This window comes from Rana temporaria, chromosome 9 (assembly GCF_905171775.1).
Source record: "Rana temporaria chromosome 9, aRanTem1.1, whole genome shotgun sequence".
Classification (NCBI taxonomy): Eukaryota; Metazoa; Chordata; class Amphibia; order Anura; family Ranidae; genus Rana; species Rana temporaria.
Window position 1 is genome coordinate 120417830 of NC_053497.1, and position 25192 is coordinate 120443021.

The following is a 25192-nucleotide window of genomic DNA, read 5'->3' on the forward strand; positions in this document are numbered from 1 at the left end:
TTACCATGGTTCTCCTCTTTTCTCGGAAACCGATCACAAACAGTGAAACTGGGATCTTTCACGTCAGAAAAACGCACGGTGCCTTGCGGGGTCCCCCAAGGATCCCCCCTATCACCGGTGCTGTTTAATATCTATCTTCGTCCTCTCTTTGATATTATCAGTAGCCAAGAACTACTTTATCACTCTTATGCAGACGACACGCAATTGTATTTTCGCATCTGCCACAAAAAGGATCATCATCTCAGATTATTGAAATGTCTCTCTTCAATAGAAAACTGGATGACTAAGAGTTATCTCAAACTCAATAGCGCTAAAACAGAACTGTTCATCTTCGATGCCAGTCGGAAGAGACTACCAGTAACAAACTGGACACCATCGCCCATTCTGGGACAAATCATCACCCCTAGCTCCAAAGTCAAAAGTCTAGGAGTCACGTTTGACACCTTCATGACTATGGACGCACAAATAGGGTCAGTAGTCAGCGGGGCCCACCATTTGATGCGCCTACTACGCAGACTCATTCCATTTATCCCCAAAGAAGACGTAGCAGTCGTGGTGGGAACAATCGTGAATTCCAGACTGGACTATGCAAATGCCCTTTACCTCGGGCTCCCCAAGTACCAAATCGCTCGTCTTCAAGTCGTACAGAATACGGCCGCTAGACTTGTGACTGGGAAAAAATCTTGGGAATCAATCTCACCTTCACTGAGATCCCTTCACTGGTTGCCAGTGAAAGACAGAATTGCATTCAAAGCACTCTGCCTGACACATAAGTGCATCCATGGGAAGGCTCCTAGATACCTATGCGACAAGATCAAACCGCACAATTGCAACCGCATTCTGCGTTCCACCGACCAAAAATTGGTCATGGTTCCTAAAACCAAATACAAATCTAAAGGAGAAAGAAGGTTTGCTTTCCAGGGCCCCAGGCTTTGGAATGCTTTACCAACCAGCATTCAGTTGGAGCAAAACCACCTGTCGTTCAGAAGGCAGATCAAGACCCTGCTTTTCTGATGGCATGAGACACAAACAACCAGCGCCCAGAGGCGATTCAGTTCGCATGTGCCGCGCTATATAAATTTTTCATTCATTCATTCATACCAGGATCTGGGCAGGTGCCGCTCCAGACAGAACCTCCTCACCATCAAAATGGGGGGCTATCGGCCAGAAGGAATGCTGCCACTCACAGTTGTATGCAACCCTGGAAGGCGTTTAACTCGCCGGCCAGCCCCTGTCCAATGAGGCTATGTCACAGCTGACCTAGCGCAGAGCTGGCCGGATTGGGGGCACCACTGGATCTAGAAATCCAGCCTGTCGCCCAGTGCTGGTTGATTGTAGATTCCCAGCAGGGAACTAGGTCCTTACTCCTGACTAGGCAGAAAAAAAAAAACTGAAGGCATATAGCAGAGAGGGGGGTGTATACCACCACCTAGGACTGCCCATAGGCATAGCCAAATCTTTTTTTCTGCCTAGTGTCCTACTCCCGTAGGGGACTGTATAACCCTATGGTTCTGAATAGGGAAGCGCTGTGTCTGTCAATGAACGAGAAATTCTACTTTTCTGGAGTTCCGAGAGGTAGAACTGTTTAGATCTCAAATAAAACAAATTATTTTGTCTCAGTTTACTGAGGCTGGTAGGATGGCCAGTATACACCTGTACAGGATATAAAATGTGTGCCTTATCCGAGTTCCTGTGTGCCTGGCTTTCTCATCCACTGGTTGTGTTGCCTCCTGTGGGTCTTTGCCACACCTATAAACTAGAGGCTAGTGCCCAGCTCGCAGCATTCCAACAAAGGGAGGCCCTTGGCCCTGTGCAGTTCGGTAGTCAAGCACAGGCTACCCCCTGAAGAAGGGTTGATGTGAATATGTCCTGATGAGTAGGCAGTGTATCACCATGTGTCCCTGGGGGCCCACAGGGTTTGATCCAGAAGAAGGTGCTGCAGGTTCTAAGCCCAGTGGTTTCCTCCATAGTAAGGGTACTACTGGACAGCAATGGGGTGGTTCTGGAGCCTGGGGTGGCCTTGCATACCGTAGATCCAGGATAAAAGACAATGTCCTGATCTCAGAAGTAACTGATGTACATGGTAGTAGATGGTTGCCAGTATGAACTCAGAGAAATGGATTTTACGGTCAGTACAAAAATCCTATTTTCTCTTTCGTTCATAGACGGACACAGCCTTCATTGACCTTAGGGACATCCCCAAGCAGTGTCAAAAAATTTGAGGGGTGGGAAAAATAACAGCAAAAAACAGGTTACACCCCAAACAAAACCGGAGTTACTCAACGGAGGAACTCCAACCTTAAACTGCCGCCTGTAACACCCTGCGGCCGAAGGAGGCATCAGAAGATGCACTCACATCCACCTTATAAAACTTTGAAAAAGTGTGGACCGACGACCAGGTCGCAGCCTTACACACCTGTAACACAGAGGCTTGGTGTAGGAAAGCCCAAGAGGCCCCGATCGCCCTGGTCGAATGCGCCGTGACCCGAAAAGGGGGCGCCCGCCCTGAAGCACAACCTGTCGGATCCACCTGGAAATGGTGGCCGACGAGACTGCCAGGCCCTTACTGGGACCGGACACAGACACGAACAGCGAGTCCGACTTCCGGAACGGAGCTGTCGCCGACAAGTAAACTCGGGGCCCGAACCACATCCAGAGAATGTAAAGTGGCCTCCTTCTGGTTTTTCGGCTGAGGACATAAGGATGGAAGAAAAAAGTCCTTGTTAATGTGAAAGGCCGAAACGACCTTCGGAAGAAAAGAGGGCTGCGGGCGCAGCACCGCCTTATCCTGATGGATGACCAAGTAGGGGGCCTTGCAAGACAAGGCCGCCAGTTCAGACACTCGTCTGATAGAGGTAATAGCTACCAGAAAAACCACCTTCTGCGACAGAGTCAGCAAAGGGATCTCCCGAATGTTCTCAAAGGGGGCATGCTGAAGCGCCGAGAGGACCAAATTCAAGTCCCATGAAGGCAGTGGAGGGCGCACCGGAGGGGCCACATGGCGGACCCCCTGCACAAACGTGCGAATCAAGGAGTGTGCCAAGGGCCGCTGAAAATAGACAGCCAGAGCAGAAATCTGACTCTCGATCGTGCTCAAGGCAAGAGTCTAGTCCACTCCACGCTGCAGGAACCGGGACACCACGTACGGGGGTGCCACTCCATCTCCTCACACAGAGATGTATGCTTTCCATGTACGATGGTAAATTTTCCGAGAAGTGGACTTCCGTGCACGCAGCATGGTAGAGATCACCGGGCCCGGCAGGCCCCGGTCCTTCAGCACCTGGCTCTCAACAGCCACGCCGTTAAAGCCAGTGACCGTAAAGCAGGATGGAAGATCGGACCCTGAGACAGGAGATCTTCCCTCAGGGGTAGACGCCAGGGGACGTCTGCCACCAGACGTACAAGGTCCGCGTACCAAGAGCGACGCGGCCAGTCTGGGGCGATCAGGATTGTTGGAATCCCTTCGGCATCCACCTTGCGCAGCAGGCGAGGGAGGAGCCTTAGAGGAGGGAAGGCGTAAATCAGGTGATAGTGACCCCAGGGAGCCACCAACGCATCTGACGCGTCCGCCCACGGGTCTTTTGACCTGGTCACGAACTGTGGCACCTTCCGATTGAGACGGGACGCCAGAAGGTCCACGTCTGGAGTGCCCCATTTTAGGCACAGGTTCTGAAACACCCCCGGATCCAGAGTCGTGCGACTTAGGAAGTCGGCTTGCCAATTCTGAACCCCCGGAATGTATACGGCCGACAGAGCCGGAACGGACCTTTTCGGCCCACTGAAGTATGCGAGCGACCTCTGTTGCTGCAGCCGAGCTCCTTGTGCCGCCCTGATGATTGACGTACGCCACGGCCGTGGCGTTGTCGGACTGGATCCTGACAGGACGGCCCTGCAGCTCCAGGGACCACCTGGCAAGGCACAGCTTGATTGCTCGGAGCTCCAGAATATTGATCGGCAGGCGGGACTCCTCCCGAGTCCAGCGCCCCTGGGCTGACTGGGTGCCCCAAACGCCCCCCCACCCGAAGAGGCTGGCATCCGTCGTGACCACTGTCCAGCGGCACGGAAGAAAGGACTTCCCGGACCGAAGCACCGGAGACGTCAGCCACCACGCCAGGGAAGACTTGGCCAGATGGCTCAACCGAATCTGGTGATCCAGAGAAGATGGGACCTTGTCCCAACGTGACAGAATCTCTCTCTGTAGTACCCTGGTGTGGAATTGGGCATACGGAACCGCCTCAAAGGAGGCTACCATCAGACCCAGAACCCTCATGCAGAAGCGAAGTGATGACCACTTCTGGGACGACAACTCACTGCAGATTGCAGGGTCTTCAGTTTTTCCGATGGGAGGAACACTCTTGCCTCCCCCGAATCCAAAACCAGACCCAGGTGTTCTAGTCTCTGGGACGGAACCAACACTGACTTCTTGAGATTCAGAAGCCAGCAGAACTCTTGGAGAGTCCAACACGTGATAGTCACGTCCTCTAACTCTGAGCCTGAAGAAGCTCTCAGGAGAAGGTCGTCCAGGTATCCCACAATAGCGCTTCCTCAGCAAGGCCAGAATCGGGGCGAGCACCTTGGTGAAAACCCGTGGTGCCGAAGCCAGACCGAACGGGAAGACCACAAATTGAAAGTGGTCCTCCCCGATCGCAAAGCGCAGAAACCTTTGGTGTCTTGTGCAAATGGGAACATGCAGGTATGCGTCCATGATGTCCAAGGACGCCATGATGTCCCCCTGGTGGAGGGCCGCTATGATCGATCGGACCGACTCCATCCTGAATCTTTGCACTTTGACAAAGGAGTTGAGGGCCTTTAGGTCCAGGATAGGGCAAACCCCTCCCTTCTTGGGGACCACGAACAGATTGGAGTAGAACCCCTGAAAACATTCCTGCGAGGGAACCGGCACAACCACCCCCCTGGACAGGGCTAGCCGACGATCCGGAGGAAGCTGGAGGGAAAAAATCTGTTTGGGGGACAAGAGAGAAACTATCTTGTACCCCAAGGCAACCACCACGCAAACCCAACGGTCGCACAGAAGAGACTGCCACCGATCCACGAAGACGTCCCCCCCACCCGAGACCCGGGCGGGGGCAGACCTTCATGCGGAAGCAGGTTTGTTGAACCAGGTGCGCTTTCGCCCTGCAGCAGGGGCTTTAGCACCTTGCGGACCTTTTCCCGCTGTGCTGGGCACACGAAAAAACTGCTTAGGGGTAGTGAAGGTAGGGCCTTGCTTGCGGCGAGGTTGCTTACCCTTCCCAGACTGCGGGAGCAACGTGCTCTTACCCCCCGTAGCATCCTTTATGATGTCATCCAGGGACGCCCCAAAAAGCCGTTCGCCCTTAAAGGGCAAATCCACCAAAGCCTTTTTAGAGGACTGGTCAGCCGACCAGCATTTTAGCCACACAAGGCAGCGCAGAACCACTGCGTAGACGGAAGCCCTGGAAAGCAAAAGGTATTGTATCCATAGCTGCCTCGCAGAGAAATTTTTGACCCTGAACCAATTGTTCAGCCAGGTCCCTAGAGGACTCGGAAGCACCTTGGACCTCCAGCTCCTGCAGCAGGAGCTTCGCTCTTTCAGTCAGGGTCTGCGCCACCAGGGCTCCGGCCAGAGCCGGCCTCACCGCCGAACCCACTACCGTGAATAGGGAACGGGCCACGGCCTCCACTCTCCTATCAGCGGGGTCCTTGAATGCAGGAGCCCCTTCCACAGGCAACGTAGTAGCCTTGCTCAGTCTGGACACAGGAGAGTCCACTGACGGAGGAGAGACCCACTTTTTCAAGAAGTCCTCCTCAAGGGGGTAACGGGTAGCAAAGCTTTTAGGAATATTAAATACTTTTTGCGGTGTATCCCATTCCTTATATAACATATTGTCCAAATAAGGAACACCTGGGAATACTTTAGCGGCATGCGGTGGTTTGCGGAATCTAAAAGGGACTGACACTGCTGGTGTCTCCGCCACATCCTCCAATTTTAGAGTCTCACGCACCGCCGTAATAAGCGCTCCAACAAATTCCTTGTCAGCCGACTCCGCAGCAGAGTCATCCTCGCTGTCCATGTGGGTTAAGCCCGCATCCTCTGACATTACCGAACCAGCAACAGCATGATCTGATTCTGCGTCAGAGATATCCCCAGAAGCAGGTTCAGGGGGGGGGGCGCTTTTTACCCCTCATCCGAGCACTGGCTGCTTCAAACCTGGTGAGAAAGGACTCAAGGACAGCCGACACTGCCTCAACAGATGTGGCAGGGGAAGGGGCGCTAAGGGTTAATTCCGGCATTGTTAGGAATGAGGGGCCTGATTCAGGCTCCATAGTGCAGCTGCCCTGCCAAAGCAGGAAAAAAATCCCACAGGTCACCTCCTGGCCGCTAGAACAGAATGGGGGTCCCTGGGACTCACCACCCTCCCGGTACAGCACGGTCTGTGAAGGACAAGATGTGCCGATAGGAAGCTGCAGCGCTGCGTCTGTCTCCTCAGACGGATTTGCGGTCTTTTTCCACCGCCGAAACCATCACAAGAGGCCAATCGAAAGCTGAAAACAGCGCTGGCCACAAGCAAATGGCCGCCGAATACAAGCTCAGCTCCGGAAAAATGTTCGCCGTGGCGCAGATTTAAAAGACAGTGTACCTCAAACCGTCAGCACAAAAAAAGAGAGAGAGAAAGCAGGGAAAAACCCTTTTTTCCTTTTCCCAAGGGAAAATTCCAGCCAGACCACTTACCTGAGTAAGGGCCACTACTTACCTGTCCTGCGACTACCCGGCTGGAGGTATGCCAGACAGAACCAACGTCCGCGAACGGCATGGCTGTCGGCCAGACACACTGTGACAAAGCCATAAAAGACCGGTCATATGTGTGCCCTAGAACCGAAGTTCCTCCGGCCGCCCCTGGAGCAACGGGGCCTGTCGTGGACGTCCCAAAGCGGAGCTGAGGGCCGGCACACGCTCGAAGGCCGAACATGGGGGGACTACAAGGGTCGAGGACCCAGCCTGTCACCCAGTCGGCTGTTGATAGAAGAATCGCAGGATTCAAAAATGCAGGAACAAAATAATAAAAAGCGAGAAAAATCGCAAGAAAAAAACTACAGGACTCCAGAGGGAGCCTGACTCTCCTGTCGTTAGGCAGAAAACAAACTGAAAACAAACTGAGGCTGCTAGAGCAGGGTGTGGGTTATGCCTGGGGGAGCCACGCCCCCTGGGAGGAGCGGCATGAAGGAAAGGTTAACACCTTAAGTGCTGTAGAATTCTGCCTAAATCTCCTGGTAGGAAGAAGCATAACCCTAATGTCAATGAAGGCTGTCAGTCTATGAACGAAAGAGAAAAAAGGATTTTTGTACTCACCGTAAAAACCATTTCTCTGAGTTCATAGACGGACACAGCCTTTGACATTAGGGTTATGCTTCTTCCTACCAGGAGAGTTTAGGCAGAATTTAAAAGCACTTAAAGTGTTAAAACCGTTCCTTCGTGCCGCTCCTCCCAGGGGGCGTGGCTCCCCAGGCATAACCCACACCCTGCTCTAGGAGCCTCAGTTCGTAACAAGCAGTACAAACCAAGAAGGGGTGGGTGCTGTGTCCGTCTATGAACTCAGAGAAATGGATTTTACGGTGAGTACAAAAATCCTATTTTCTCTTTCGTTCATAGACGGACACAGCCTTCTTTGACATTAGGGACGTTCCCAAGCAGTGGCAAAAAAAATTTGAGGGGTGGAAAAGTAACACAGCAAACCAGGTTACACCCCAAACAAAAACCAGAGTTGCTCAACTGAGAAACTCCAAACATAAACTGCCGCCCGTAAAAACCTGCGGCTGAGGAAGGCATCAAAAGATACACACACACACACACACACACACACACACACACACATCCACCTCGTAAAACTTTGAAACAGCGTAGATTGACGACCAGGATGCATCCCAACACCGCTGTAACACAGAGGCATGATGCCGGAAAGCCCAAAAGGCCCTGGTCGAATGCGCCATAACCCAAAAGGGGGGCGCACAGGCCTGAAGCACAATCCATCGGAACCACCTAGGAACAGTGGCCGACGAGACTACCAGGCCCTCTTGTAGGGCCAGCCACCGAAACGGAACCGTAACATACAAGTACACTCGTAGGGCCCGAACCACATCCAGAGGATGCAAAGTGGCCTCCTCCTGGCATTTCGGCCGAGGACATAAGGATGGAAGAACAATGTCCACATCAATGTGAAAAGCCGAAACGACCTTAGGGAGGAAAAACGGCCGCAGCACCACCTCATCCTTACGGATGACCAAGCAGGGAGCCTTGCAAGACAAGGCCACCAGATCAGACAGACACACGTCTGATCGAGGTAATACCAGAAATAAAATCACCTTTTGCGACAATAAACAAAAAACCTCCCGAATGTCCTCAAAGGGAGCATCCCGAAGCACTGAAAGGACTAAATTCAAGTCCCATGGGGGTAATGGAGGGCGCACCAGAGGGGCCACCTGCCAGACCCCCTGACCCAACATACGCACCCAGGAGTGCAACGCCAAGGGTCGCTGCAAGTAAAAACAGCTAGAGCAGAAATCTGGCTCCGAACCAAACTTAAGGGGAGAGCCTGAACCACTCCCTGCTGCATAGACAGCAGAATCCTGTACACAACGCATGTACGAGAGTGCCAGTTCATCTCCCCACACACAGAGATGTAGGCCTTCCATGTATGTGAGGTAGACTTCCGTGCACGCAGCACGGTAGAGACCACCAAGCCCAATAGGCCTCGGTCCTTAAGCCCCTGGCTCTCAACAGCCACGCCGCTAAGGCCGGTGGCTGTGAAACAGGGTGGAAGATCGGACCCTGTAACAGAAGATCAATTCCCAGGGGAAGACGCTAGGGGGCGTCTGCCACCAGACGCATCAGGTCCGCGTACCAGAAGCGACGCGGCCAATCTGGGGCAATCAGGACTGATAGAATCCCTACAGCTTCCACTCTGCGCAGCAGGCGAGGAAGAAGCTTCCGAGGAGGGAAGGTGTAAAGTAGGCGACAGTGACCAAGGAGCCGCCTGACGCGTCCGCCCACGGGTCCTTAAACCTGGCCAGGAACCGTGGCACCTACCGATAGAGACGGGACGCTAGAAGGTCCACATCCGGAGTGCCCCACTTTCACAGACCCCGAAACACCTGTGGGTGGAGAGACCACTCTCCTTGGCCCAGTGCAGTGCGACTTAGGTAGTCGGCTAGCCAATTCCGTATTCCCAGAATGTACCTGGTCGATCGGGTCCGTTCCGGCTCTTCGGCCCACCGAAAGTATGTGCGTGACCCCCGTCGCTGCAACAGAACTCAGTGTGCCTCCCTGATGATCAACCTACGCCATGGCGTCACCGGACAGGATCCTGACCGGTCGGCCCCGTAGATCCAGGGACCACCTGGTAAGGTTTGCTCGGAGCTCCCGAACGTTGATCAGTAAGCAGGACTCCATCTGAGTCCAGTGCCCCTGGGCTGACTGTGTGCCCCAAGCGCCCCTCCCCAACCGGAGAGGCTGGCATCCGTCGTGACCACTGTCCAGTGGCCTGCAGAAAAAAAAAAGACTTTCCGGCCCGAAGCACCGGAAACGCCAGCCACCACACCAGGGGAGACATGATCAGAATCTGGCAATCCAGAGATGACGGAAGCTAGTCCCATCGTGACAGCAATTCCCTCCGTAGTACCCTGGCGTGGAATTGGACATACGGAACCGCCTCGAACGAGGCCACCAACGGACCCAGAACCTTCCTGCAGAATCGCAGAGATGACCGTGTCTGGGTCGGCAACTGCTGCACAGCAGATAGCAGAGTCTGAAGTTTTACCGTTAGGAGAAAAACACTCCCGCCCTGGTGGAATCCAGTACTAGTCCCAGGTAACACGTGATAGACACGGCTCCACCAATGCAGAGCTCAAAGGAGAATGTCGTCCAGACATCCCATGATAACAAACCCCCGCTGCCACAGCCGGGCCAGTATCGGGACGAGCACCTTGGCAAAAACCCGCCGAATGGGAAGGACACCAATTAAAAATGGTCCCCCCCCCCCCCCGACCACAGAAACTCTGGTGCTTTGAGGATACGCGAACATGTAGGTACACGTTCATGACATCAAAGGATGCCAGAAAAAATCCCCCTGATGGAGTGCCGCTATTACCAAGTGAATCGACACCACCTGAAAGTTTGCACCTTGACAAAGCAAACAAGGGACTTGAGGCCCAGGATTGACCGGGCCCCATCCTCCGTGGGGACACAAACAGAATGGAGTAAAACCCCCGAGACCGTTCCAACGAGGGAACTGGCACAATCACTCCCCTGACCAGAAGATCCTGGACAGCCCCCGACACAGCCAACCGGCGAACCGGAGGAGGCCAGAGGGAAAAAACCTGTTTGGCAGACAAGAGAGAAACTCAATCTTATACCCCAAGGAAACCACTTCGCAACCCCAACGGTCAGAGAAGAGAGACCTCCACCGAGCCACGAATGTGCGAAGCCAGTCTCCCACCCGAGACACGGGCAGGAGCAGACCTACAGGCGGAAGCAGGTACGTCCGCAGACTTGTTAGGCATGCGGTATCAGGTGCGCTGCTACCCCGGGACGGGGATTTAAGCACCATGTAGACCTACCCCCACCGCACAGGGCGGGCGAAAAAATGCTCGGAGGTAGTGAAGGAGGGTCCTTGCACAGGGCGAGGTCCCTAGCCCTTCCCAGACTGTGGGAACAGCATGCACTTACCACCCATGGCATCCACCAGGGAAGTCCCAAAAGGACCGTTCACCCTTAAATGCCATCACCAAGGCTTCCTTAGAGGACTAGTCCGCAGACCAGCTCTTCAGCCACACAAGGCGGCACAGAACCCTGTATAGACGAAAGACCCAGAACGTATCCATGGCTGCCTCGCAGAGAAATTTCTGACCCTGAACTAATCGTTCAGCCAGGTCCCTAGAGGACTCGGAAGCGTCCCCTTCTTCCAGCTCCTGCAGCAGGAGCTTCGCCCTGTCAGTCGGGGCCTGACCAGGGCCCGGCCAGAGCCGGCCTCACTGCCGAACCCACCACCGTGAATAGGGAGCGGGCCACGGCCTCCACTCTGCCATCAGCGGGATCCTGAAATGCAGGAGCCCCTTCCACAGGCAATGTGGCAGCCCTGGACATAGGGGATCCACTGGCGGAGGAGAGACCTACTTTCTTTTTAAAAGGGGGTAACGGGTTGCAAAGTTTGACAAACTTTTTGCGGTGCATGCCATTCCTTGCATAACATATTGTCCAAATAAGGAACACAAGGAAACATTTCAGCGGTGCGTGGCGATCTGCGGAATCCAAAAGGTACTGACACAATGGTGTCTCCGCCACAACCTCAAATTTTTAGAGTCTCACGCACCGCAGAAACAAGAGCTCCAACAAATTCTTGCCAGCAACTGACACTGTAGCAGAGACATCCTCACTATCCATGTGGGTCAAGCCCGCAGCCTCTGACATGGAATCTGGTTCTGGTATGTCAGAGACATCCCCAGAAGCAGGCTCAGGGAGGGGGCGCTTTTTTAACCACCCATCCGGGCACTAGCTGCTTCAAACCTGGCAAGAAACCCAGGACAGCCAACATAACAGATGTGGCAGGGGAAGGGGCGTTAAGGGTTAACTCAGGCCTAGTGGAGAGGAGACCTGGCTCATGTTCCATAGCGCCAGCGCTGAGTCACCCACCCTGCAAAGCAGGACAAAAAAATCCCCACTGGTCACCTCCTTGTAGTTAATGCAGAGCATGGGGGCCCCTGGTACTCACCACCCCACCCGGTGCAGCGCGGTCTGAGAAGGACAAGGTGTGCAGAGAAGCCGTGCAGCGCTGTGTCTGTCTTCACCTCAGACACATCCGTGGTCTTTTGCAGCGCCAAGATGGCCGCCGAATGCTGAGAAAACAGCATAGGACCACAGGAAAATGGCCGCCAAGCTATATAGAGCGGGGCTCCGGTAAAATGGCGGCCGTGACGCAGCATTTAAAAAGACAGGGACACAGTAAATGCCCAGCACAAAAAAAAAACACCTCACAACACACGTGAAAGCCATGTAGTGAACACCACAGCCCTCTGTAGTGACAACACACAGCCCCCGCTACACACATGGGTCCGGGTGTATATGAGCCCCAGAAAAAAAAAAACTCACAGCCGCTACCCACAAGGGAAGGAGGGAGAGAGGAAAGCATGGAATAAACCCTCAATCGACCTCCCCTGGGAACATTCCAGCCAGACCACTTACCTGAGTAAGGGGCCACTACTTACCCGTCCTGCGACTACCCGGCTGGAGGTATCCCAGACAGAACCAACGTCCATAAACGGCATGGCTGTTGGCCAGACACACTGACAAAGCCATAAAAGACCGGTCATATGTGTGCCCTAGAACCGAAGTTCCCCGGCCGCCCCTGGAGCAACAGGGCCTGTCGTGGACGTCCCAAAGCTGAGCTAAGGGCCGGCACACGCTCGAAGGCCGAACCTGGGGGGACTACAAGGGTCGAGGACCCAGCCTGTCACCCAGTCGGCTGTTGATAGAAGAATTTACAGGATTCAAAAATGCAGGAACAACATAATAAAAAAAAAAAGAGAAAAATCGCAAGAAAAAAAACTCGAGTCCAGAAGTGCCTGACTCCTCTCCTGTCGTTAGGCAGAAAAAGACTGAGGCTCCTAGAGCAGGGTGTGGGTTATGCCTGGGGAGCCACTCCCCCTGGGAGGAGCAGCACGAAGGAAAGGTTTTAACACTTTTAAGTGCCGTTAAATTCTGCCCAACCTCTCCTGGTAGGAAGAAGCATAACCCTAATGTCAAAGAAGGCTGTGTCCATCTATGAACGGAAGAGAAAAAAACATTTTGGAAAGCTGTCCAGTATTCTAATCTCCTGGGGCCATTGACTGCGTTGGCGGGTTTTTCAGAAGAAAAGATGAACTTGAGTCTTTATTATACTGTCCCTTCTTTATGAATCATTCCCTAGGTGGATCCCGGACTTGATCACCATGGGCGTCTAAACCCAGCCCTGCTCTCCATAAATACAATTATTAAAGCGTAATTACATACATACACATCTCTACAGCAATAAACATTAATAGGTTTCCACTGCTGCTAGGCCTTGTGTCTGCTGTCATTATTACACACCAATAAAAGCAAAGAACGAACCTACACAACCCAATGGGAGAATGTATAACCGCATGTGGTGAAAACTGGCATCACACCAAACTGAAGGTTTTGAAGAAGCCAAGTTAAAAGTTTAGCTTGATTTTCTTTTGTGTTTAGATATGGATAGAGCAGGGGAAGGGTTGAGTTGCAATTACTTTTAAAGCCCACAGATGCTGAGCTCAGAGCTACTGCATCTGGGGGAGAGAGCCTGTGAGGGAGTCTGAATCAAAAAGGAAGAACAGGAGGTGAACAGCAAAAGCTTGGAGTCTTAGCATCATCCTAGCAACAGGGCAGGACCAGATGATTCAGTCACTAGGACAGTGATGGCGAACCTTGGTACCCCAGATGTTTTGGAACTACATTTCCCATGATGCTCATGCACTCTGCGGTGTAGTTGAGTATCAACGGAATTGTAGTTTCAAAACATCTGGGGTGCCAAGTTTCGCCATCACTACACTAGTAGTTTCTCAGTCAGGCTTCATGAGATACAAAAAATACTTGCACCTACAGCAAGGGCACTATGCAACTTTCAATTTAAAGCAGTGGCTCTGCATGGCCACGCATAGGTTTGCTTTAAACATACATTTCTAATATATACAAAAAATATTTTAGAAATAGCAGGTACAGCATCTAACATTACTCTTTGCATAAATTTTCTATAATTACACTTTACCAGTAATAAGCAACCTGAGTTTACAATACCCTTCATCTGATTAGATATCAAACAATGAAAACTGAAAGGCAAGTAAAACAAATATACTGCCACAAAACTACAATTTATAGTTCTTATGGTATCTTACCCAAATATATATAGGGGTTGATTTAGGCAGGCCATACACTAAATATCTCTCACTGGGGCCACCTTAGTGCTAAAGGGCCACCTTAGTGCTAAAGCGCCACTTGTTTTAGCGGCACTTTTCAGGTGCTATTAAACCCCACATGGGTTAAACAATTGTGTTGCAGCGCTTCCGAAGTGCCGCCCATTCATTCCGATGGGCAGGGCATTTTGGGAGCACCAAATACAACGCTCCCAACGTTGCTCCAGTGTAAAAAGTCACTTGAATGAGGCCCGCTTCACACTAGTGCAATGCGGGAATCCAGTGGGTTCCCGCATCGCAGTGGTTCACACTGAGATCTGCAAACCGCTGCGGGTGTCAATGTAAAGTTAACACCCCCAGATCAGTTTGCAGTTCAACCTGTGAAATGGTGCAGGAATTGGATCGCATGGGCATGAACACCTATGCAATCCGATTCCAGTGCAGACCAAAAAAAGAATCCTACACCATTTTGGTGCAAATGCAATTACAGCCATAGTTTGTATGGCTGATATCGCATCACAGACATCGCAGGTTATCCTAACAGCAATGTGAATCGCATGCAATGTCCGGCATCACCCTAGTGTGAACCGGGCCTGAATGGGAGGGGATTTTCCGGCGCTAAAGCACCTGAAAACCACCCCATTGTGAATGGGGTCCAAGTGAAAATGTCCAAATTGGGCGCAACTAACAATTTTCAAAGGACTCAGGTGTGAATGGGGAGCAGGCGCGTTAAATTTGTTCTCATCGCTCTCTCTCATACTGGCCACTGGAAGTTCAACATGGCACCTCATGGCAAAGAACTGAAAAAAAAAATTGGAACTCTACATAAAGATGGCATAGGCTATAAGATTGCCAAGACCCTGAAACTGAGCTGCAGTACAGTGGTTTAACAGGACAGGCCTCACCATGGTCGACCAAAGAAGTTGAGTGGTACTGGAGGGGGATTGCAGGGCAGGCAAGTATACAAAATTAAAGATTAGCAGTTACAGTATGTGTAGCTGCCGCAGAACCCAGCCTGCAGTACAGTGGAACCTCATTTCGCAATACGAGCACTGCAGCGTTTGCAAGTGTTGTCTCACAAAACTAGCATGATTCAAGCCAAAGCAGTGTGCAATACCATGTTTGGCATGAGGTGGGGTTGCACCGTAGCCGAGGCAAACGGTACCGATTGGCCATTTGAAAATCAGTTTCTGAGTTCAGCCTTGGTGTCCTCGGCCTTTTCCAAGTGTTTACGAGGCTCTCCAGCGCCCTCCCCCCCCCCTCTGGCCACAGGCGGTATTGCATGTCATTGAAGTCAATGCGGAACAAATTTTAATTTCCATTGACTTCAATGGGGAAACTCGCTTTGATATGCGAGTACTTTGCATTACGAGCATTTTTTTCTGGAATGGATTATTGTCGTAATCCAAGGTTCCACTGTATTTGGCATGTTACATGACCGTACCCATCTCACTTTTATGTTCACTAGGTTCCAGATACATCTTTGGAAATGTACTCAAGAGAAAGGGACACCAACAATTTTATGAAAAACTGTTTAATAGTTACTTTTCTGTACAACTTGCATTGAAATATGAAAATTGGTTTAGATGAAGAACAGTAGTATTCAACAGTTTACAGCAGCAAAAACTACTACTTTTAATCTTCTTTCTGCTGTAGCACTTTAATTCTATAACAGCTAAAGAAAACCTGTGCCGAGATGTACAGGCAGTTGGTTCCTAGTGCTAGTTGCCTGGCTTTAGAAAGAGTCCTGAGCTTAATAAGCACAGATCAGGTTCTATACTTGAATTTAGTGAATTTTGAAGCCAGGAAATGACATTACAATTATAGCCCCTATACTTGTCAGGTTTCCAATTAGAGAAATCCAAGTTGGCAGCCCTATGTATGGTTTTAGAATACATGAAGGCCAGACAAACCTGAGTTTCACGTTAAGGCAAAGTCAAAAATTTTCAGTGGCTCAAGACTACTGTAACAAACATGGAAAGAAACAAACATGGAAAGACAAGTAAACAAAACAGGTTTGAAAATGTACAACAGTTAACAGGTTGAATTATGCAGCCTCTTCCTCAGCCTCCTCTTCGAATTCTCCCTCCTCTTCTGCTGTGGCATCCTGGTACTGCTGGTATTCAGACACCAGGTCATTCATGTTGCTCTCTGCCTCAGTGAACTCCATCTCATCCATGCCCTCCCCGGTGTACCAATGCAAGAAAGCCTTTCTGCGGAACATAGCTGTGAACTGCTCAGAGATGCGCTTGAACAGCTCCTGAATGGCTGTGCTGTTACCGATGAAGGTGGCAGACATCTTTAGACCTCTTGGTGGGATGTCACAGACTGCAGTCTTCACGTTGTTGGGGATCCATTCCACAAAGTAGCTGCTGTTCTTGTTCTGGACATTCAACATCTGCTCATCCACCTCTTTCATAGACATACGGCCTCTGAAAATAGCAGCTACAGTCAGATAGCGGCCATGACGTGGGTCACAAGCAGCCATCATGTTCTTAGCATCAAACATCTGCTGGGTCAGCTCAGGCACAGTTAAGGCCCGGTACTGCTGGCTACCGCGGCTGGTGAGTGGCGCAAAGCCTGGCATGAAGAAGTGCAGACGAGGGAAGGGCACCATGTTGACAGCCAGTTTACGCAAATCAGCATTCAGCTGGCCAGGGAAACGCAGACAGGTGGTGACTCCACTCATGGTGGCCGATACCAGATGGTTCAAGTCTCCATAGGTGGGTGTGGTGAGTTTGAGGGTTCTGAAGCAGATATCGTACAGGGCTTCATTGTCTATGCAGTAGGTCTCATCTGTGTTTTCTACAAGCTGGTGCACAGACAGGGTGGCATTGTATGGCTCTACTACAGTATCGGACACTTTGGGGGAGGGCACAACGCTGAAAGTGTTCATGATTCTGTCTGGATACTCTTCTCTGATTTTGCTGATGAGGAGGGTACCCATACCAGAGCCAGTACCACCACCCAGAGAGTGTGTGAGCTGGAAGCCCTGGAGACAGTCACAGCTTTCTGCTTCTTTCCTTACAACATCCAATACTGAGTCAACCAGTTCTGCTCCCTCTGTGTAGTGACCCTTCGCCCAGTTGTTTCCAGCACCGCTCTGACCTAAAAGGGAGGGGGAGAAAAATGGTAATTATACAGATATAAACATGAAGGGCCTTTTAAGTGCAGAAACCTAAAGAAGCCCATCAGAATTTTGTATTGTAGGATACAAGAATACGATTTCCAAAGTACACCAAACAGCAAGTACAGGAGTATTATCTGAACAGATAGGGATGGATTTACTAAAGGCAAATGGACTGTACACTACAGGAGCGCCTGTGCCAGAGCTTGTGAGGTAAAGCTTCACTTTGCAAAGAACACAAAAAAAAAAAAGAATTTTTGTTTGCACATGGTTGGATGATAGAAGTCAGCAGAGCCTCACAAACTAGAGCAGGGGTCTCCAAACTTTTTAGCCCAAGGGCCACATTGTAGATTTTATAAATATTTGCAGGAAGAAAAAATGTATTTATAAATAAAAAATGTAAATAATCTTGGAGCCTTTCCGCACGTGTCCCCTCCAGAGCCTTTCCGGGCATCGTCCCACCTGCCTTCTGCTCTGTCCCAACGTACACAGGGGAATTGAAGCAGGCAGTCTCTGAATGAGCTGCGGGCCGGATAAAAAAACATCCAAGTGGGTCGGGGTTTGGAGACCCCTGATCTAGAGCAAGTGCACAATATATGTGCCTTTAGTAAATGCCACCTTAGTGTCTACGCTGAAAAATGTTTACCTGCCTGTTCACAACTTGTTTAGAATGCACAGTTGCCCATGCCCAGCTCTGTATTCATTCATGACCGTCATGCAGAGGCGTTTAGCCATCTTGATTTGACTGGCCCAGGTTCACCATGTTATGAACAGACCGGCCCTGCTTTGACAGGTACCCGCTCCCACTTTGTTTCAGATCACCACAGCAATCCAAGCAGAAGTTCACACCCCTTCCAGCCTTCTGGGACACAACACAAGTCTCAGAAAGCAGCAGGACCATTCACAAAGTGCAGCAGGATGCTGTAAGGAGTCATGGCTAGCTGCCCACTAAAAGATGCTGGCACCAAGGACTCAAAGACTAGTGAAGAACTGGCCTGGGTGAGGACAAAGCTGGATCCTTGGACAGCAAGCATCCCATTATTAAAAGTCAGTAGCTACAGTTTTTGTATCTGCCGACTCAATTTCTTATTTCTAGGCTGAAGAATTGCTTTAAATACTCTGAACCAGCAGCCAGTAGAGGCACCAAGCTTCAACGCACATAGAATGCTGACAGCTAAGGATCAAGTCATTCATAACTGGCAGCACATTTCAACCCATCACTTAGACCCTTTAACAACCCTGCATGAGTTAGCAGGGCATACAGTTTCTAATGCGTTTCACTAAACTCATACAGCAGCTTCTCAAACAGGATTCCACCAGATGTTAGCGATCCCTTCTACACTGGCAAATGGACTTCCCCACCCAAAAGAAGAGATTTGAAGGGGCCAGTGGTGAAGACCCGGTCAAACCTAAACCATGGATACCAGGGAAGCTCATTACCAGAATTGTGGTCTGTGAGAAAAGTCAACTTCACAATGGTAAAAGGGGTGTTAGTGACCAGAGTAAGCAGTCACCGTTTCAGGCCATTTGATCCGTGTATATGGAATAAACCTATCAGAGAAAGGCATTTAGCCACACTTTAGTAGGGGTTACTTACACCTGAAAATGTTTCAGAAAGACAGCAATACATGCTCTATAGTTTATTCAGTGCTTTTCCTGCATTAAAGCGGTTGTAAACCGCATATATAATTATTTTTTTTTTTTTTTACCTGCAAGGCAAAATGCATAATCAGCTAGTATGCACCGCATAATAGCTGATTATGAAATACTTACCTCAAAACGAGGTGAACAACACTTACCTGGTTCACGCCGAGCGAGATGTCATCTTGCTCTGGCGTGTCTTCCGGGTATCGCCGCTCCAGCGCTGTGATTCGGCAAGGTCCGGCGGCTGCCGGATCTTCCGCCGTGGATCCCCCCTGCGCCGCCCGCATTGCGAGGGGAATATCTCCTAAACCGTACAGGTTTAGGAGATATTCTTTTTACCTACAGGTAAGCCTTGTTATAGGCTTACCTGTAGGTAAAAGTGCAAATTTAAGGTTTACAACCGCTTTAAATCTGCCACAGAACACAAGTAATTTGCTTGTCAGATAAAAGAACTAGCAACTGTGCAAAGTCAATGCCAACTGGTTAGGCTGGTCCTTACCAATCCACCCCCTTTCTTAATCTCCTGACTGTAGCACACTCTGCACCATCACTACTGTTGTACATATACCCTACAATTCCATGTTTTAGCATTTGGTTTATTCCCATTTAACACACTTACCAAACACAAAGTTGTCTGGTCTGAAGATCTGCCCGAAGGGTCCAGACCGCACAGAGTCCATTGTGCCGGGCTCCAGGTCCACCAGAATTGCACGGGGAACATATTTGCCACCTGAAAGTACACGTTAAAAATTGTAAGCACCATGTCAACTACTGGCTGTAAGAGAAGCACAAAAGATGGAGAACAGCTCACCTGATGCTTCATTGTAGTACACATTTATTCTTTCCAGCTGGAGATCGCTGTCACCGTGGTATGTGCCAGTTGGGTCAATGCCATGTTCATCACTGATTACTTCCCAGAACTAGAAAAAAAAAAAAAAACACATTTCAGTTATTAGAGCAACAAGGCACGTTCCTGTGTAGGTCTCGTTACTACAACCTTCAAGACAAGCCATGTCACCTAGAGCCTGTCCTAGAACTTGTCCGACACCTTCATCTATATCTATACAGTATATAGACATTTGGGTTCATTTACCAAAACTGGAGTGCCAAATCTGGTGCAGCTCTGCATGGAAACCAATCAGCTTTCAGTTTTACCATCAAAGCTTAATTGAACATGTTGAAGTTTGAAGCCAGTTGGCTACCATGCACAGCTGCACCAGATTTTGTACTGTCCAGTTTGAGTTTCTCTATAAAGCAGGGGTCTCCAAACTGTAGCCCTTTGCTAGCCTTTATCCGGCCCTTGGGGCATTATTTCTCCAACTGATATGAGGCACTATTCCTCCCACTGATAGGGGCCCTACTCCTACTGATCACCAACCATATTAATTCTCACTGGTGCTGGGCCCAGGACATTTCTGCCCCCGCTGACTAAAATCCGGCCCTCCTAAAGTCTGAAGGACAATAAACTGGCCCTTTGTTTGAAAAAGTTTGGAGACCCCTGCTATAAAGGGTTGATTTTGCTAAAACCATGTAGCACCCCAACCTACCAATCAAAGCTTATATCCCAACCATCCCTTATTCTGTATAAGGCGATACACCTAAAAGACACTGCAGAATCAGCTTGTATTGTCATCTATACACAGACCTTCCCAAGTCATTAGTCAAATTACTGTAATTCCCACGTCACTTAGAAATAGGCGACTTTAAAGGCATAGTCCACTTTGCCAAAAATTCATTCATAAAACATGCATTGGTTAAAGGTTTGCTTTAGAGAGTGCACAGTACTGATGTTGATGACAGATGCAATGCACAGGCTGCTGCAGACTCTTCCCCCCAGCCCTGTACAGACCGCCATCACGAGGCTGGGACAGGTCATCAAAAGACTACACATGCAGTGATCTCACCACACGTCTGCTCGATTGAGATCCAAGAGTCCCTTTGCCGCAGTGACAGATTGGACTTGTCTGCCCATAACAAATCGCTGTGATTGGATGATGCACCGGAGCCACACGCAGCTGGGCTATATTCAATACAGATGTCTGATCATCCCACAATTCAGATAAGTAGGGCACAATCTAATAGTGGCAAAGGGGGGGGGCTGTTTGAAATGTTACAACCCAAGTACAGCTGCAATATGCGCCATGGTCAGAAAAACCGACACCAGCTATTCCAAAATGAAGATGGAACTCATTCTGCACCCCTGTATGTGATTGTCACCAATTAGAATGTCTTATATGTACCTTTATGAGGTACGTCTAGGAGATCAGCAACACGGGATTTCTGATCCCCGAACCCGTAAAGCAGCTTTACGATGTGTCAGTGCGGCAGACCGCCGGCTTCAGGTACTACAGGACGAGAGGGGGTCCAGTGTAAGTTCATCTTACAGATTTTTCTGTCAAAGGTGAACTTACACCCCCCCCCCCCCAAAAAAAAACTCAATCTCTGTGCATCCACAAAACAGTGGCACATTTTGCCTGCTGATCACATGCATTCCCAACCCACACAGACATGAACCAAACATTTGCTGGGGTATTGGGCCGCTAGCCGGGCAGCCCAGAAAGAGTTAAAACCACTGAAAAGCACCACTGCATCGGCACTTTGCCAGCAGTATAGCCACAGTGCCCATTGATTTCAATTGGCAGGAGCGGTATACACACTGCCCCAAAGATGCTGCTAGCAGTACTTTTTTTATCATCCTGCTAGCGTATTACTCCAGTGAGACAGCAGCGGCTCTTTCAGGGCGCCATTTTTAGCATTATATCGCCCCAGTGTGAAAGGGGTCTTGTATAATCTACAATGTGGTACTCATACTGAAGAATTTGCAGACTTCAGGAGGAGCAGCAAAGCTTTCAGGTCGTCACTCTAATAACTGGGCCAGGTCTTAATTGGCTCACACATCACCACCCTACAATATAGATGTGACTACACAATCCGATTGTACAATATCTAGCATAAATCATGCAGTGTAAAGTCCTACATGATTTCACACAAGTGCACACGATGTAATATTGTACAATGTATGGTTGTGCGGCAGCGCCGATCATCACCCAGGTGCCCGCCAACTCCAACGTTTGAATTTGAAACACGACATAACAGGTTAACCGGTCACGCCCCATTCACATCTCCAAACCACGCCCACAGCAGCTGGGCGGCTTGACTGGCGGTTGGCCTGGAAGCGGGATAGGTGATCGGAGCCGGCATTTTAACCCCTTAAGAGCCGGACAACACCCGAGCCGAACCTGAATGATTTCCCCCTACCCCCCGAGTACACATAACCCGGGCCCAATGGCTCCTCCACAGTTACTACAATAGGGGAAGAAGGCGAGCAGACACGAAATAGTAAAACCAGCCACCCCTCACCTTGGCTCCGATCTGGTTGCCGCACTGGCCGGCCTGTAGATGTACGATTTCCCTCATGACGTCTGTGTAATTGTATGCTTTCCCTGGAACCCGGAGAACTATGTCCCCGCCGCTGTGCGCGCCTTCTTTTATAGACGAGTCCTAACTCTCTCACGTCTAGGTCTCCTAGCATTGGTCAATAGTAAGTGGGCGGGCCGACTGACAAGGCAGCGATTGATCACCAACCTGCCAGTCAAATACATCGGGGGTGGTGATTGGCTGTCTTGTCAGGGGCTGTAACCTGGCACGGATTGGTTCCATTCAAATGATTGACTGTTTCTCGTGATTGGATGCTGGCTCTGAATATGGCGGGGCCCAACAGTGTCATAGTAACCACCGCAATGCGCTTGGCGAGAGACTGGCGTAACTTAGAAGCAGCGCTATTCACAGATATCATTACGCTAATGGTTGTGCGTAACTTCGTATAAGCCGCGCTGAGCTACGCCGCTGCCGGTTACCAGGGCTCCATGGTTCCCGCTTGGTGTGGTGACCGTTAGTGAGGGCTCCACGGAGTGTTGTGTTTGGCCTAGTTACCGGTCTTGTGTCAGTGAATAGGCATTCCTAAACACAACCTGTCTCCATGGATTCCCATAGACACAACTGAGCCTTGTACTATAATATGAAAAGTCTATCAATACAATAATTCACACCCTTCATCTCACCCCATGTTACCCTATCAGGGATCCTTCTTTGATCCCAGCCTAATAACCCACTGAGCTCCCCGTTGGTGGCAAATGTAGGGTAGGAAGTATATAAAACGTCTTGTTGACGATCAATCACATTCAATCATTTGAGTATTGAACATAAAATTGGAAATTACCTAATGGGGAGTGATCGGGTACACCCCAATACACATTACGTCTCCGGTATTGCCACACAGATTGCCCGATATTATTATTATTATACAGGATTTATCATGTGATGCTGTGTACCCCGTCCTATATTTTATCGTCCTATATTTTATGTTCAATGCAAATGTTGATGGTTGACATCTATGCTTTCCAAATCTATATTGTAAAGGCACTTTATTGTCTTCCTTGTCAAAAAAAAGTTTTGATTAAAAAAAAAAATAATAATACAGGATTTCCATAACGCCAACATTTTGCGCAGCGCTTTACAACATGAGGGCAGACAGAACAATTACAATACAGGAGGGATCAGTCTTCATAGCATCCAATACCACTCACTCCCTTTGAAAATCGCTGTCAAACATTTTAACGCTTTTAACACAAACCAAACCCGCCTATAATGTGTATTTTTAAAGCATTAACAACTAAAGCACAGAGCCGGTTTTTCAGACTCAGTGTTTACACGTTAAAAACAAGTTTTTTTGCTAGGAAAAAAAAATTATAATGTTTTGGGGTTCTAACACCCTAGAGAATAAAATGGCGGTCATTGCAATACTTTTTGTCAAACCATATTTGCGCAGTGGTCTTCCAAAACATTTTTTTGGATTAAAAATTAAGACAACAGTAAAGTTTGCCCATTTTTTTTTTATATTGTGAAAGGTAATGTCATGCTGAGTAAATTGATACCCAACATGTCACGCTTCAAAATTGCGCCCGCTCGTGGAATGGCGTCAAACTTTTATCCTTAAAAATCTCCATAGGAGACTTTTAAAAAAATCTACAGGTTGCATATTTTGAGTTACAGAAATGGTCTTAAGCTAGAATTATTGCACTCGCTGTAACGATCGCAGCGATACCTCACATGTGTGGTTTGAACACCGTTTTCATATGCGGGCGCTGCTCACGTATGCGTTCGCTTTTACGCGCAAGCTCGTCGGGACGGGGCGCTTTAAAAAATAAATTATTATTATTTATTTTACTAGATTATATTTAATTAAAAAAAAAAAAATTGTGTCACTTTTATTCCTATTACAAGGAATGTAAACAAAAAAAAGAGTGACAGGTCCTCTTAAATATGAGATCTGGGGTCAAAAAGACCTCAGATCTCATATTTGGACTTAAATGCAATAAAAAAATAAAAAAAAAATGTGTCATTTAAAAAAATGACAAAAATAAATTGTCTCTTTAAGACGTATGGGCAGAAGTGACGTTTTGACGTCGCTTCCGTCCCTACTATGGTATGGATATGGGTGGGGGCCATCTTGCCCTCACTCGTATCCATGCCTAGCACGAGAGAGGACCCGATCGCTTCCGCCACTGCCGACGGCTCCGGTAAGCGGTGGAGGGTGCGGGAGAGCGGCTAGAGAGGGGGGCACTCTCCCGGCGCAGATAACGGTGATCTTGCGGCGAATCCACCATTATCGTTTACAGGACCGCCACCTGAAGAGATGGATACTTCGGTTGTGACAGCAGCTGCTGCCGTTACAGAGATATCCCTCTTCAAAGTAAGGACGTATAAAGTCGTGCGGCGGTCCTTAAGTGGTTAAACGCACGTTAAAAACGCACACCGGATGATTTTTTTTTATTAATGGGAAAGTGTTTTTTTTTTTCGCTCACTGATATATGATAAGTGCTTGACAAACACGCTGTACGTGCTACAGGTGGATTATCGGCACATTGCCATGGACTTGAATGGAGGGAACTGACAAGCTTCAGCTCCTCTCAGACTCCACATGTAGCTTTATTTTTGCTGCACAGTGACACAAAGAGGTTTATTTACTAAAGGCAAATCCACTGTGAACTACAAGTGCAGTCGTTTTAGATCTGAGGGGAAGCTCTGCTGATTTTTATCATCCAATCATGTGTAGCGCCTGTGTACTTTATGGTACTGGTGCTAGTTAAATTTAAGGGTAGATCAGAGTGTAGTTAAACTCTGATCCAGATTGTTAAGTGAAAAACAGGGTCTCTGTCTCAGCTTGGCTGTGCTGCGGGCTTATTCTGTTGTTCTGGGATGTTCTTCCAGCCCCGGTGCTGCAGGTGTCAAGGTTTGGGTGCTTTTTCCTAGCAGCCAATCAGGAGGGTTTATCCTGCTGTGCATGCTGGGGAGGGGTATTTATGAGGCAGACGCCATTGGTTCTGGGTCTTCTACGTCCAGTGTGGCACCCACCTTTAGGGTAGGGTGACCAGACATCCCCGGTTTCCGGGGACAGTCCCCGGATTGAGGACACTGTCCCCT

At 49.4% G+C, this 25192-nt stretch overlaps 1 protein-coding gene across 1 annotated transcript; it reads right to left on the minus strand.

Moving 5' to 3' along the window:
- Positions 1-15456: 15456 nt before the first annotated feature.
- Positions 15457-22178, minus strand: LOC120913947 (tubulin beta-4B chain-like). The gene is made up of 4 exons (XM_040324307.1): positions 22070-22178; positions 19521-19629; positions 19329-19439; positions 15457-17046 (listed from the first exon to the last, which is right to left on the minus strand). The coding sequence occupies exons 1-4, from the start codon at positions 22124-22126 to the stop codon at positions 15986-15988; spliced, it is 1338 nt and encodes a 445-aa protein (XP_040180241.1). The 5' UTR covers positions 22127-22178; the 3' UTR covers positions 15457-15985.
- Between the last annotated feature and the right edge of the window lie 3014 nt (positions 22179-25192).

Excerpts from the sequence above, each read along its gene's own strand:
- LOC120913947 (XM_040324307.1), bottom strand. The coding sequence starts at position 22,126 with ATGAGGGAAATCGTACATCTACAGGCCGGCCAGTGCGGCAACCAGATC. Across the intron at positions 19,630-22,069 it reads GCAACCAGATCGGAGCCAAG|TTCTGGGAAGTAATCAGTGA; the intron begins GTGAGGGGTGGC and ends TTTTTTTTCTAG. Across the intron at positions 17,047-19,328 it reads ACCAGACAACTTTGTGTTTG|GTCAGAGCGGTGCTGGAAAC; the intron begins GTAAGTGTGTTA and ends CCTCCCTTTTAG.